Source organism: Barbatula barbatula (genome assembly GCF_947034865.1).
Source record: "Barbatula barbatula genome assembly, chromosome: 20".
Taxonomy (NCBI): Eukaryota; Metazoa; Chordata; class Actinopteri; order Cypriniformes; family Nemacheilidae; genus Barbatula; species Barbatula barbatula.
Genome location: NC_136783.1, coordinates 783,977 through 800,049, shown reverse-complemented (window position 1 = coordinate 800,049; position 16,073 = coordinate 783,977). Strand labels below are relative to the sequence as shown.

Here is a 16,073-nt window from a genome sequence, read left to right as displayed (position 1 = left end):
CAGGTTTCTGGCCATTCTGGAAGATGTGATGGTTGATGAGCACAGATAAATGGAGAATTTGTGATTAATCTTTGTGTCGGCCGAGATTACAAGTAGTTCTTTGAAGCTCCTGGAAGATGAACTGCAAAGTGGTTTTATTGCCTTGGCAGGAAGAATAGCAAGGAGAGTGTTGCAGTACTCCAGCCTAGAGATTAAAGGACCTGGTTGTGCCGCATGCTCAGTAAGGTAGGGCCAGATCTTCCGATTGTTGTATAATGCAAATCGGCATGACCATGTTGTTTTTTCTATGTGATCACTAAAGGATTGCTGGTCATCAAAGATTACTCGAAGGTTCCTGGCTGTTTTGGAAGGAGTAACTGTTGTATAGCCCAGTTGGGTGGTGAGTTCATGTTGTTACCATGGGGTGGTCGAGAAATATGAGCAGCTCTGTTTTGACAAGAATAAGATGGAGGTGTTTTTTTCCCTCCAAGCAGAGATATTGTCCCTCAATGACACTCTGAAAGATCTACCAGAGAGGTATAAGAGAGCTGAGGTTGTGGCTGAATGCCAAGAAGACTGTGATTTCTTCTGAAAGAGAACCAGTTTTCTGGGTGTGTTATTGGATTCCACGATGATACAGGCATTTTAAATGATCAAAGTCACATGGCAGTTCCTGCATGCTCTGATGTGTCAGAAACCTTGGTTTCTGCCCCAGGGTCCTGTGCTTGGTGCTCGCTGTCGGCATGATACGCTGCCAGCAGATGCATCTCTCACAGGTTCGGGCACCATTACGGAAGGCCAGTCATGCCAAAAGCGGCCTAGAAATGTTGGCAATGTGCCGTGGCATCTCCTTCCACAGCTAAGAGGCTATCATGTGCAAGACATCCTGACAAGACAGGGGCTGAGGCCTGGACAATGGAGACTGGATCCAGAGGTTGTGCAGCACATATGGAGTATATTTGGGCTTGCAGATGTGGATCTGTTTGCGTCTCAGGAACATATTACCTTCTGTGGTTCTTGCTGTCACATCCAGCCCCACTTGGCTTGGATGCCATGGCACAGATGTAGCTGAGGCTGTGTCTGTATGCTTTCCACGCCAAACACTCTTTCCCGAGAGTTCTGGAGGGATCGCCGAGACGGGGTTTGTCTTCTGTTGGTAGCCCCGCTCTGGCTGGGGACAGGGCTGTTAGACTCAGGATTCCAAGCTGAGGTTGTGGAAACCATACATTACCCCAGAGCTCCCTCCCCGTACCATATAGGCTTTTGGCTTTTAAGATTCCTTCTTGCCATCACCTCTCTAAAGAGAGTGAGAGATCTATTTGTGTGCTTTGGGTCACCTTGGAAAGGTCTTCCAGCAACCAAAAACACATTGAGCAGGTGGATAGTTGAGGCTGATCTATGATCTCTGTTTCTCACAGGTTTCAGATCTCTTTTCTCACAGGCTTCTGATCTCTGCTACTCACAGGTTTCAGATGTCTGGTTCTAATGGGTAGTTAAGAATAACTTGCAAGAACATTTACTACGAATAGACTTAAGAGTAAAAAAATTCTTTGCTCAAAGCTGTGCCAGAAACAGGATTTTGAATGATGACATGGACCAATCACTAAATAGATTTCATAATTTAATAATATTTGCAGATAAATTCATATTGAATTGCAAAATTACTAAGAGGAGTTTACCTTCAACACACACTAGACAATAAAGACTTTTCAAAACAATACATTATTAGAATCAGAATCAGAAAGAGCTTTATTGCCAAGTATGCTTGCGCATACAAGGAATTTGTTTTGATGTAGGAATGTACTAGAATGGAGGAGTAACAAATAAATATAAGGATATTGCACATTTTTATTGCATAAGTGGGGAACATTTAACTGCTCATGAGGTAGATAGCCTGGGGGAAGAAACTGTTCTTGTGCCTGACTGTCCTGGTATTTGCGGTTCTGAGGCGCCGGCCAGATGGCAAAAGTTCAAAGATGGTGTGCTATATACACGTTGTGATATACACGTTGGAAATTAAAGATAAACACATTTTCCACCATGTCTATGTGCTTGCTATTTGCATAAATAGTGTTTGCTTCTGTTGGATTTTTTGGGGTGTTGTTGGGAAATCGATGAAACCTGTGACAATGTATGGAGCTGTAATTGCCATAATTGTTTCCATGACAATTCAGTTTATTGATGGTTGTGATGTCCCCAAATTATCAGCATTGCATTTCTGTATTGTTCCTGTGGCAAGGAAACAAAGCGTCATCATAACCATTAATTCTGCTGAAAAGGCATTGCTGCGTTTGTAATTGATATTAATATACAGTATTGTAAAAATCTTATATTTTAATAGATTAAGTTTTTTATCTAAACTTGCTTTTATACTTTAGAAGTTTAGAAGTAGGAGTACATTTCATGACTTCTAAGTAGTAAGACTAAAATGGCACTTTGAGAAGCTTGATAAACACTGATCTCTTGTTCTCAAGGTTTTCTGATCTCTGGTCTTCCAGTTTTCTCTGGTTCTAACAGGTTTCTGATCTCTGCTTCTCACAGGTTTCTGGAGGGTTTGTTGCGGCAGGCTAGCAGTGCTCTTATAGTTCACTGTCCTACCACACAGTGCTTTATAAATCAAAATGTTGAGAATGAGCAGAACTTTAATGCTGAGGAATACTCTGACATTTGTGGTAAGATACAAATTTAAGGTACTATTTTATGTTTCACATATTTATATTAAATATTTACTAATTGTAAATGTAAAAAGACATTTCTTAAATTCATTAAAACACTGTGTAAGGTATTAATTTACTTATGGCATATTTTGGCAAAGGTCATATTGTGATTTTACTGTGGTTTATTTATCTGTAGAGTTGCGCTCTCTGAGTGAACTGATTGGCCCGTATGGACTGAAGTTTTTAAGTGAAAACCTCATGTGGCACATTGTATCTCAAGTTGGAGAAATGAAGGTGCAAAGTCTTTTTAAATACTAAAAATAAATAAACTGCTCAAGACTCAAGACTCTTAAATATTTTTTTCAGAAACTTGTAATTGACAACATGGATGTTTTAGTGCAAATGAGAGCAAATTATGGGAATCCTGAAGCAATGAGCGTTCTTCAGAAGAAACTGACAGGTGACATTTCTTCCCATTTATATTTGACATAAAGAAGAATCTTACAACTATAATTCTTAAGCTCTGAAAAAGTATTTTTTTTAAATAAATCGGAGATTTATACTCATTGTACTCTTTCTGTTCACGGTTTACTTTGTATACTGAAACGTAAAACTATACAGATGCATCTCAATTAATTAGAATATCATGAAAAAGGTCAATATTTTTGTCACTCACTTCAGAAAGTGAAACCCGTATATTATATATAGATTCATTACATATAGAGTGAAATATTTCAAGCCTTTATTGAAATGTTGATGATTACGACTGACAGATAATGAAAACCCAAAATTCAGTGTCTCAGAAAATTTGATTATTACATAAGATCAAAGAAAAAAGGATATTTTAAACAGAAATGTCAGGCTTCTGAAAATAAGTTCATTTCTATGCACTCAACACTCGGTTGGGCCTCCTTTTGCATGAATTACTGCACCAATGCAGCGTGGCATGGAGACAATCAGCCTGTGATCATAATCCATAATCCATGAAAATGTCAAGAAATAAAAGCTTAAAAATAAGTCATGAATTTATATAATATATGGGTTTCCCTTTCTGAGATGAGTGACGAACAATATTTACCCTTCCCTTTCTGTCGGTCTCTCGACATTGTGTCTAAGTGACAGATGGGGTTTGATCTTGAAAACTCAAAAAAATCAACTCTACTTGTTAAAAGGCCAATGAAATAGGCGAATGGCGTGCCACGCCAGTCTCCACCACATACATACGGGTATAAATTTCCTACAGCGTGGGCGTGTTCCTTACATATCTCGCCGCTGTAACCTTCGATGCGATGCTGGGTTATGAAGGTTATGCGTATTTGGCGTGCTGTCCGGGAAGCGGGCTCCGAGCTCGCCAGATCTATCCGAACCCGAAACACTACACCTTGGTCAGGGTGAGTGCGCCGTGCTCGGAACCGGTTTTAGCCCAGGGCACACTCCCATAAAGCGAGAAGTGGGACAGCCGCCGGAGTACGCATACCCCCAAACGCGATGCTGAACGGTGTGGAGGCGTTGGACTGCTTTCGGGTAAAGACAAGAGGATGATGGCTCCTTAGGAGGTGTGGTTTGTGATGAGGCAAGAGTGGGGTAGGGGTTCCTCCAAGGATGGTTGAGACTGATATGGAGTGAGGGTGCCTGCTGGAGTGATGAGAAGTTGGAACCCATGAGCGGCTGGAAGTAGGCCTAGTGCCCGTAGAGGTTGTAAATATGGGAATTCGGAAACCATCTAAAATGAACACGTCTTCGTGGGTGTCCCTGGGATTAAGACTGATACTGGGAGGAGGTGACTGAAGGAGGGAGCCAACTGTAGTAGAGCACCTGATGGAGGCTCCTGCTGGGGAGAACGCTGCTTTGGTGCTTGATCCGTAGAAAGTCGTAGACGGCAGAACGCAAGATGGAAGCACTGGCCTCTGCGGAGGTGATCGCTGCTGCGACGCTGGCTTTGACACTGGCTTCGACGCCTTAGATGGAAGCACTGGCCTCTGCGGAGGCAATTGCTACTGCAACGTTGGCTTCGACTCCTTAGATGGAAGCACTGGCTTCGACACATTCGACGGAAGCAGTGGCTTCTTTGGGTGCTTCTTGTCGCGGTGCTTGCTTCCTTGAATGAAAAAGCTGTCCCCGGCTCAGGCTGTTGCAATGCTGGCTTCTATGCTTGGAATGAAAGTGCTGGTCTTTGCCAAGATAGTTGCTGCAGCGATGCTTTCCATGCTGGGATGGACATGCTGACCTCTGCTGAGGTGGTTGCTTGCAGTGATTCTGGTTTCTACATTTGAGAAAGAAGCACTGGCCTCTGCTGAGGAGGTCGCTGCTGCGATGTTGGCTTCTGCTGAAGAGTCTGCTGCGGCAGAGCCAGAGACTTGGGCGATGGCCCCTGCGGGTGGGGTCTGAATCCCTTGTGATTGCTGAGGCGGTTGCAGTGGCGTTGAGATCTCCCACTAGGGAGATGAAGGCTGAAGTGGTGGAGGTTCGAGCCCATGTGGGTGAAGGATGGATTTCTTTTAGATGATTCGGGAAATTAGGGTTCGATGGGCTTCCCTGATGATGGAGCGATCTGACCTGACCTGGTCTGCGGGAATGTCGGACAGGAGCAATACGGCTTTGAGGTGTTTTTGGAACCAGAAGCGTGTGGCTGGGCGGTTAGATTCGTCGACAAAGAGAGGGTCTGATTTGGTCTGATCTGGCGGCCCTGTGTTGAAGCCGGGGAATCGATTGATTATTTCTATCCTGAGCTGGATTGATGAGACGTGCTCGGTGGCACTGAAAGATTTCGGTTGACAGACAAGTCCTCGATGACAAGTCCTTGGACATAGCGTCGAACTATCGTCGATGCTTAATCTTAAGAGATCGAGCAGGTAAGATGGTTTCCCTATTTATAAGCGAGCTCGCTATGGCTGAGTGTGTATATATTCCTCACTCTTGGTTCCCCGATGTAGAACCTGTGACCTCCCCATGGTGGACTCCACTGTTCCGTGCACCCCTGTTGGAGTCATGCACCATTCTCCCATTAGTTCTCGCCATTTGACAAGACGTGTGTGCAAATTCCACATATCACCTCCCTGTCGGTAGGACGTGGCCTCCATAGCTCCTCTCGAGGTTCCTGCGCTCCCCAGTGTCCCTCACGGTGCCAGGCGGCTATCTCGTATCTAGAGTAGGAAGGCCCCCACCTGTGAGGGTGCCGTTGGTAAAAGCCTGTGCCCTTATTCAAGTTCTGCTTTACTTTTTTCACTGGGAAATCATGATTTGTGGCAGTGCTCACCCATGACTTGCCTCGGCCGGTCAGAGTTACGCTGCTTGAGGTTCTGATATGGCGAAGCACAGTAGTGTTTCGTATAGGAGCCCTATATGTCAATTCGACACAACGTCAAGAGACGGACAGAAAGGGAACGTCTTGTTCTTGGGTTCGCTGACTGAAGCAACCCGGGTATCCTTCTCAGGTTCCTGAGCTCAAAAGGTGAATGAATGGCTATTCGCCAATTTCATTGGCCTTTTAAAAAGTACATCAGAGTTGATAGATTTTCAAGATCAAACCCCATTTGGCGGTTCGACACAATGTCTCGTTCCCTACATCAGGAAATTCGGGTTACATCCGTAACCAAGACGGTTTCATGATATACATTTTTTTTAGACCTACCTGTATACACAACATAACACTAAATACTTTATACACAATATAACACTCAACAATTTGGGGAAAACTAACTATTTAATGTACGTCCTCAGACTTTGCAACAGTAATTTATTTTAGCACTATGACAGAATTGAACTTTGAACTGAAGTTGTAGAAAGTATTCTTAGGAGATAAATGGAAATAAAGAATAGTTTCAATAAGTGTAACACTTGATGTTTTTATGTGATAATTGGACAATGCTGTCCTTCTACTGTACAACCCCTTCATGACTACACTGTTTTGTAAAATGAAATGTCCTTTCCATCAGGCTGTGAGAATGTGCTGAAGAGAATGACCATTGTCGGTGTCATTCTGTCCTTTCGATCTATGGTTCAAGATGCTCTGGAAGAGGTGAATGGCTCAACTTCTGTTTAGTAATGTTGAATGTGTACAGTAGTTCAAAACCAGAGTTTGAATTGAGGGGGGGCTAAGCTTTAAGGAAACCCCCATAAGGTCTAAAATAATGAATTTTAACCCCAAAATTATTTTTTGTGTAATTATTACACATACTCAAAAACAAATGTATTGTATAATGCAATTTAAGTCGCTTTGGATGAAATATCCAGAGGTAGGGGAGGGAGGCAGAAAGAGACTAATAAGCATAGCTGCTGTTCACGACTTCTAAGCAGAAGATAATAATTTGCATTTGATTTGCATTTGAAGCATTATGTCAATGCTTGGCTGAAAAGATGCGTCTTTACTCTAGATTTAAACTTTGAGAGTGTGTCTGAGCCCTGAATAGTATCAGGAAGGCTATTCCAGAGTTTAGGTGCTACGTATGTGAAAGGTCGACCCCCTTTGGTGGATTTAGTTATTCTAGGTGCTATCAGAAGTCCGGAGTTTTGTGATCGTAAAGAGCATGATGAGTTGTAGCGGGAGCGGGAGAAAAAACGTGTAATACTTTATAAATTATTACAAGTACTTTATAGTCTATGTGGTTCTTAATGGGTAGCCAGTGTGGGGATAATATAATTGGTGTAATGTGATCATATTTTCTAGACCTTGTAAGAACTTTAGCTGCTACAATTTGAACAAACTGTAATTTGATTAATGATGATGCAGGACAAACACTAAGTAGTGATTTACAGTGGTAAAGTCTTGAGGTCATAAATGCATGAATTAGCTTTTCGGCATTAACAACAAATTGAACATTTTGTAGTTTTGCTATATTTCTGAGATAGAAGGAGGCAGTTTTAGTGAGATTTGAGATGTGACTTTCAAATGACAGATTGCTGTTTTATATAACGCATAGATTATTTACTGCATTTGCTGGGGTAACAATGCAGCCATCTATTTGCATTATTATCCAAAATATGTCTGCTTGCGTGTTTTTGGTCCAATAAGTAGTACTTCTGTTTTATTTGAATTTAAAAGTCATCCAGGTATGTCTTGAATGCACTCTGCCCATTTGGGTAGTTCAGTTTTTTTCTGGTCTGTAGGAAATACATTATATAGCTGAGTATCATCTGCATAGCAGTGGTAATGTTACATTTGATGACTCCCCCTTTAAATGGACAAATTGATGTCTGTCAAATAAGTTAGACCACCGTAGCATTGAAAGACTGTCCCTGAATATCGGTATAATTTTGTAGGCAATCTAAAAGTATGTCTACAGCAGGGGTTCTCAAAGTTTACATTCAGACATCCTTGTCGGCGTCTTTGCTCGGTGGAGTCGGGCAGGATAGAGTCGCAGGTCTTTACACTGGTAGGTCTTCACACAAGGAGGGCCACACACGAGGGCTGACGCTACCGCACAATCTGATATTAAGTAGCCTGAACCTTAGGAATTGGTTTTGCTCATTTATCAAATTGTCATGAGGTTTAATTAAGATTTTTGTAACGAAAGTATTTTTTTGTATTACTATTCGGGGAACAGACAATGTCTCTATGCATTTAAATACAGAAACACTTTTAACATCAACCACTGATTTATCACAAATTGTCTACTGTACCTTTCATTCCCTCATCGATAGGAAAGGAAATTCATGGATTATCAACATTTATATTACATATATTATATATTATTATACTATAAAGTATTAACTATATGCAGTACACATTGCTTCCTATTTTTGTCATTTTACAAAGTTTCTTGATTTGGAGAAAACACTAAATTTAATGGACATCTTTAATCCTTTCTTACTGCAGATTATGGACAAGCACTGCCAATTTCTAATGAGACCCATCAAATGTCTAAAGGACTTCAGTGACTCTGACACTGACATTAAGGTAAGTCAGTTAATGTGTCACCACTAATGCAGTTCAGCAAGCAACACAAAGGACAAGGGTTTGATAACACAAACTCTTAAAATGTTATTGCACTGCAAGTCACTTTTGATGAAAGTTAATCTGCCAAATTCACTTAATAAACTGCCTTTAGTTGGCGTGTTTAGTTGTCTGTAGGAGTAAAACTGAATTTCAAAAGTCCCCAAGTAACAAGTCTAGTTCTAAAGGCCTTTTTATATTGTGCAAGGCAGCTATACAGATACATGTTGTGGAACAAAAACAATAATTATAGATTGTAACAGAACCAGGCTCAGTCACAGATGTGAGTAAAACCAAGCAGGTGTGTTTATTGACAGGTATGTGTAACATTAGGTGATTATATATGAATATGAGTCGCTTGTAACCAGAGATTTGATGATTCCACTGATTGGTTATTGTTTACCATTTACAATTATTCATTTGGCAGACGGTTTTATCCAAAGCGACTTACAAGTAGTTTTTTTTTTCAGTGGCACATTACTGCAGAGCAATCAGGGGTAAGGTGTCTTGCTCAAGGGCACTTCAGTCATGACCTGCTGGCACTGAGATTAGAACCGGCAATCTTCTGATCACAAGCCCAACGCTCTAACCACTAGTTAGCCACAACTGACCCTGATTAGCTGTTTACCAGATGGAGAACGACACATGAAGACAAGCGAGAAGGCAATGGCCATTCCCGGAGCTGGACGGAGTTAAGTATGCTGACAGAATGGCAGGTGATGGTGGATGATCATACGAGAACTAGAGGTTGCACAGAAGGGAGCAGCTTGAACACAAGAGGCCATAGTGTTTTGAACCCTAAACCATAAGGGAGATCAGAAAATGACTGGTGAATACTCGTAGTGCTCCCGATTAGGTGCAGTGATTAATTTCAGGTGCAAGTGAAAGTATTCAGGCGATTGGGTGTGTTGAGTGGTAACCGAGACTGGCACTGCCGTGACAGAACCCCCCTTCATGGCCCGCCCCTGAGGTCCACATATGTCAAGGTGAGTAGCCACGACCTTCAGGTGCTGGACATTCTGATGGAGTCTGTCCGAAGATTGGGTTCTACGATGTCATCTCCAAAGAAAAAAGGAACTTTTTTTCTGGATCATAACCCTCCCAGTCAACTCCAACTGCCCACCTCAGCGACGGGAGCTATATTTAACAGAATACACTGCAGAACAGGGATCTCCAACCCCCTAACGTCCTACAGACTGCAACTCCGACCCTGCTTCTGCACACCTGTCTGTAATCATCAAGTCACCCTTAACATCTTGATTAGCTGCTTCAGTTGTGTTTGATTGGGGTTGGCGCTGCAGTCTGTAGAGTCTTTCAGGACTATTGAGAGAAAATATCTTCCTCTGCACCATGTGGGGATAGCAGGAACAGGTGAGTGATAGGGTTTTAGGAGGATTCTGTAATGTGAGGGGAGCTTGAGTTTGTATGTGTGACAGATTTATCTGGCGGATGATGAAAGTGACCTATTTGTCAGTTATGGTGAACCATACCTGAAATGTGACCTCTGTATTTAACCCATCCATGAACACACGTACACCCGGAGCAGTGGGCAGCTATCACTGCAGCGCCCGGGGAGCAAGTAGGGCGTCAGGTGCCTTGCTCAAGGGCAACTCAGTCGTTACCTGCCGGCCCTGAGGATCGAACTGGCAACTTTCTGGTCACGAGTCCGACGCTCTAACCATTAGGCCACGACTGCCCTATGATGGGAAAGGGGTCAATGTATCTGGGAGTCAACTTTCTGCAGGGGAGATTCATTCTGATACCACGTGTGAAAAGCAATACTTTCTGGGAAGAGAGATGAGTTTGCCAGATGGTAGACGGCAAATTGTTTTGACTATGGCACACTCTCTGGCATCCTTTCACATACCCTCTGATGTCATCAGTCATGCCAGTGTATGTAGCCTGAATTAACAGAGTCCTTTGAGTAGGTGGAACATATGTGTGATTGGGAGGACAACCTGGTGGAGTAGGTTTGGAGGCACTGGCGGCGGTGATTTCCTTGTCCAAGGACTATTGAATAGGGCATACAATAATTTCTGAAGAGATAATGGTCTCTGAACCTCATGGGGTAAGAGTTGAGAAAGTGTATCTTTTACATGAGCCCACCTGGCTTTGATAAGATCTTTTGTTTTCTCAATGTTTAGAGACAGAATGTTCTCCAAGTACCAGTTCGCCAGACTCTATTCCTCCGCTCTGTGACCATGGGAATGGCATGTTGGTGAGTAGCCAAAGAAGATAATGTTTGTGGAACCTGGTGTAAAAGGTGACAGGGCGAAATGTGGAGGAATCTAAACCTGCTGGATACATGCTGTTGTGGTCCGGTCTTCATTCATTCACTAAGCAGATGTATTTATTGACCTGTAGGTGGAATAACAACAGCAGGTGAGTATATATGAATTTTGGAGATAGGATGACTTATGATTGGTTCTTATTTACCAGATGAAGAACAACACATGAAGACATGAAGGAGGTAAGTATGCTGATGGAGTTTCAGGTGAAGGTGGATGATCGTAAGAGAAGATACGAAAGAGATCACAGGCAAGCCATAGGAGTAGGCCTATCGTTGTGAGACCTGAACCATAAGGGAGACCAGAAAATGTGACTGGTGAAAACTTTAAGGGTTCTTGATGAGGTTCAGCGATGGATTTCAGGTGCAGGTGATTAGTATTTGGGTGATTGGGTGGGTTTTATGGAGGGATTATCGGGTCAGATTGTAAACTAAAAGTCTAAAACTAAAAGTCTTAAACTAAAAGTCTTAAACCAAAACTAAAAGTCAAAATTTGAAACTAAAAGTCTAAAAATGAATTTGGTATTTAGGTTAGGGCATTTTGTATTTAGGATTGGGCATCATTTAATCATTTACCCATTTAGGATTGAGGATTTTTCGACTTGGGCTTTTAGTTTCAAATTTAGACTTTTAGTTTTGGTTTAAGACTTTTAGTTTTAGACTTTTAGTTTACAATCTGACCCAATAATCCCTCAGTAGGGTTTATCAGTGTTGACTGAGCCTGGTGTTGCCATGACATATATAGAGTTGTAATAATAATATCTAAAAAATAATGTATAGCAATTTTTATAATCATACATTGTATAATAGAATTCAGAATACCTGATCTTTTAAAATATGGACATTTGCAATACTGCGTGTATAAAAAAATGGCTGTAGGTATTTAATTGTTTATCCATAGCTCTTTAAAGCATGCATGGCAAATGTATCCAGGATATACATTAGCGATGGTATCTGTTTAAATAGTTGTTTTATTTGGACTGCTGTATTCATGTAAGATGTACATGAGCAACAATAATTTCTTGGTAGAAAATAATTGAGTACTCACGTCATGAATAAGCAGGTATGATTGCAGTGAATACTAAACTGGCAAATATATGCATGTTGAGTGTCTATAGCAACATGGCAGTCTGTCTTATATTGAAATGGGCTAAAACATACAAATCCCTTTTTGATCACAGGCGACACTGGATGTGTATGAGATGGCATCTGCGGCTGGATTGTCATGTGACATCGACCCTGCACTGGTTGCAGCTATTGCAAACATGCTGACAGGTGACATCATGATAAACGAAGGCCTGGAACTATAATATGCATAATTCATTCATGTTATTTTCACTTTCTGTCAGACCTTTCACTCCATTATGTGTTCCTCTCTATGTCAGACAACACGTCCATTGAGGATGAGTTTAAAATCACCTGCCTGCTTCTGGTCTATATAGCTGTGTCTCTACCCACCCTTTGTCAAGATCCAAACTCATTCTACAGGCGCGAACATGGAGGTAAGATTAAAACATTCTCCGTCAGGTGTAGAGATGAGATCGATGATCACGGGCAGTATTAGCTTGATCTGGTGCAACCTTATGCACATTGACTTCTAGACACTTTAAATTTTTTTTATTTCAGCTGTGGACACATGACATCTCCTTATTCCATTCACTTGTTTTCCCTGATCAGTCTAAAAGCCAACGTGATAAAGTGAAGCGAATGTTTGATGTGATGACGCACTGGAATAAAAACAGTGGATCTATATGAAGTTGCATTTGTGCTCTGAAAAATGTTTTTTTTTTGTGTTCGAATCAACAAATCAACTGTTTTTACAGTTTTTCTCCATTGGTTTGGCTCATTTCTTGAAACAGAAATGACATTCTCAAAATTCTAAGATCATTTGGCAAAACAGTCTTACAGTTCAGCACAACACTATAGCTCAATTGCAAAAGCTAACATCTCTCCCAAAACTGTTCACTCATGCTTCAAAGCTAAGTTCCTTTCCCATATAAACAGTCAGTGCAACCAAAATGACAAAGATCCTTCTCAATTGCTTTGGCTCATTTCTTGAAACAGACCGGACGTTCTCAACACTCTTGATGCTTTTCCCAAAATAGTGTGGATGGTTCAGCACAACACCATGGTTTACCTGCAACAGCTCATATCTCTCCCAAAACAGTTCACTCATGTGTCAAAACAAAATTTCCTTCTCATTTAAACAGTCAGTGCCCCCAAAATGCTTCGTCCCTTTGGCATCGTGTAAGCACTGCAAGTCAGAATGTTTAGATGTTTTGTCACTATGGCAGAGGACCATTGAAACATCCCTCATGTCCACCTTTCAGTCATAGCCCAATCCTTCATTGACAATGGTTACTGTACTGTTTTTGGTCTAGCTACCAGAATACAATTGTGGAAAACCTAAAAAAATAGGATTTTAGGGTAAGAGTAGCCTCCAAGGTTTGACATTACACAATGCACTCATACTGCCAAGGAAATTGTAACCATTATCAATCACACACATCAGTTCAGTTCAGTTCAGTTAATCTTTATTCATTTCTCGAAGGCAGTTTGGTTGCAGCACACAAGTACTCACATAAACATAAAGTAACTACCATACATTAGAGTAAAAAGAAAATGTATACAGCATACCTAATATACTGTAATATAAAAAAATAAAAAAAAATAAAATTATATGCAGCCTGCAGTGCTGTAAATAAAGCTGGACTTTCACAATTAACAGTTCACTGGTCGCTGTCCTCACCCTCCCTCTCCTGGGCATCGTCCTCACCCTCCTGGCCATCCACACGCTGTTGTCTGTCTGGCCACAGATTCTCGTCCACATCACAGCGTATATTCTCCCTTGCGATGCAACGAGGGAAGAAACGGCGTGCATGTCGCAACCATCCCCTACACTGATCTCCTGTAATATCCTCACAAGCAGCATCCATTGCATGGAGCAGGGACCTCTGATCTTGAGCCCGATGCTCATACACTCTCCACCTCCAAGCGGAGAAAAACTCCTCAATAGGATTGAGGAAAGGAGAATAAGGTGGTAGGAACACCATGACCATCCTTGGATGAGTAGTGAACCAGGCCCTGATGAGCGGGCCACGGTGGAAATTCACATTGTCCCATACAATGACATATTGTGGTAGGTGAGGCCCTACAAGACCTCTCTCATTTTCAGGGATCAAATCAAAATGAAGGCGGTCTAAGAAAAGAAGGAGCTTCTGTGTATTGTATGGGCCAAGACTGGGGATGTGAGTGGCCACACCATTCTCAGATATGGCAGCACACATAGTTATATTGCCCCCTCGCTGGCCTGGGACATCCACCGTGGCCCGGTGGCCAATAATATTACGGCCACGTCTTCGGCCCTTGGCCAGGTTGAAGCCAGCTTCATCCACAAACACGAGGATGTGAGGGGTCTCGTTTCCTTCCAATGCCATTATTCTCTACAATAGCGGAAAAGAAGAAAATCTCAAATCAGTCATGCAGAAGAGTCATACACATACAGTTACAAACAATTACATAGGAATGTTCTATGTTCTCCACAAGTTCAATATACTACTGGCTACTACTCCTGTGGTTCCAAACCTGGGGTACATGTATCCCTATGCAGAGTTACTACAGGGGGTATTTGACAAAAAGGGGAGGGAGGAAATAGTCAATGACTACGCTTACTGAAATGTAAATCAAATATTTTCATACCTGGATACACAAATCACGTAAAGTGGATTCTGAAGCGAATAAAGTTTGGGAACCACTGTTTAATTGTAAAAAGGTTACAATGATGGACAACCAGTAACTGACTTGCATGTACATACTGGTACCGCAGTTCTTTCACTCTATCAGAGTTCCTCTCAAATGGTACCCTATAAATTTGCTTCATTGTCATCTGATGCTTCTTCAATATACGGTCTATTGTGGAGATGCTTATGGAGTTGATATTTTGGAATATGGCATTGTCTTGCAGGATTGCAGTGCGGATCTGTCTCAATGTGATGGCATTATTTGCCATCACCATGTTACAGATCTCTTGTTCTTGTTGTTCATTGAGAAGTTGTTCATTGAGAAGCCACCCGTGCAAGGTTGTCGTCTAATCCTAGAGATAGAATTCAAAGGTCAACACTACATTCGTAATGTTTACATTATGTATTCCTTACAGAATGAGTTACATATGTTATTGTATTGTTGTTTTACACAGTTACTTTACCACAATTCTAATGCATCACTGCACAGTGACTGGAATACTACTGTAAACTGTATCATCAATACTGTAGAAAATAAACTATTCCATACTTGTCATTTTTAGTATCATAACATACCATTGAAGTAAGATATTACTGTAGGCCTATCACACACACGCACTAAATGAGTAGGTAATTGTTTAAATATATATATTTCATGCTCTATACACAGTGTCCTACTACATACCTGTTTTCCCTACGAAAGGTTTGGATGATGGAGGAGACTGTAGAGCGAGGCACATTAGGCTGAACTCGGCGACCTGCCTCCGCCATTGTGAGGCCATGGTTGATGACATGGTCTACAACTGTGGCCCGAATTTCATCCGGGACAGCATGGTGTCTTCGTGCTCCTCGTCCTCTTCCCCCTATTCCACCACCACGCACCCTTACTCCTCCTCTTCCTCCTCTTCCTCCTCTTCCTCCTCTTCCTCCAGCAGGCAGTTGCCCTTGTTCATTTACTTGGCCAGGTGCCTCCATGTTCAGAAATTGTATTGGTTCTGCATGTCAAGCTCTTTATATACATGTTTGGCAGCATTCACAGTCATGGACAGCACCTGTCAGGTAACTAAACATACTGTTTAATTGGCCATCTGAGATGTGTGAATCTCCTCCTTCGTTAGTCAAGTTCTAGTTTCACCTGACTGTCAATTGCTGTAATAAATTTATAAAATGTTCCTAGGGATTCATATATGGTATTCATGGTATTATGGTCTTGACTAATTTTGACAATTGAACAGACTATTGTGCATATGATGACTTATACAATGAAACGACGCTGAAACGTTTTGGAGGGAACAACCATTAGACTGAGAATCGGACAATCAGTTTAGACCAACAAGATCAATTCACTTGGAAATTGTGCTAAATGTAGGCTACCTGTACTTAATCATTTGCAAAGATGTAGCGAGACATTGAGACATGTATTTAGACATTTGCAATTTGATCAAATGAATGAGAAATTCCATTCTGTTGTAAACAAT

The 16,073-nt window shown here is 41.6% G+C and overlaps 1 protein-coding gene and 1 long non-coding RNA gene across 3 annotated transcripts in view; both read left to right on the top strand.

The window, feature by feature from the left end:
• Nucleotides 1-16,073, top strand: part of nckap1l (NCK associated protein 1 like) — a 75,435-nt gene that overhangs the window by 52,327 nt on the left and 7,035 nt on the right. Inside the window, exons 22-28 of one of the 2 annotated variants that reach the window (XM_079483291.1) lie at nt 2,521-2,651; nt 2,833-2,930; nt 3,003-3,096; nt 6,572-6,654; nt 8,452-8,532; nt 12,037-12,130; nt 12,241-12,357. In XM_079483291.1, coding sequence (XP_079339417.1) covers nt 2,521-2,651; nt 2,833-2,930; nt 3,003-3,096; nt 6,572-6,654; nt 8,452-8,532; nt 12,037-12,130; nt 12,241-12,357 — 698 coding nt within the window. Of the gene's footprint in view, nt 1-2,520; nt 2,652-2,832; nt 2,931-3,002; nt 3,097-6,571; nt 6,655-8,451; nt 8,533-9,038; nt 9,278-12,036; nt 12,131-12,240; nt 12,358-16,073 lie in introns of those variants that run through there. The other variant, XM_079483292.1, reaches the window with a different exon arrangement.
• LOC306909510 lies at nt 10,533-11,112 on the top strand. The gene is made up of 3 exons (XR_013788084.1): nt 10,533-10,636; nt 10,713-10,786; nt 11,008-11,112. It is a non-coding gene; the product is annotated as an uncharacterized lncRNA (long non-coding RNA).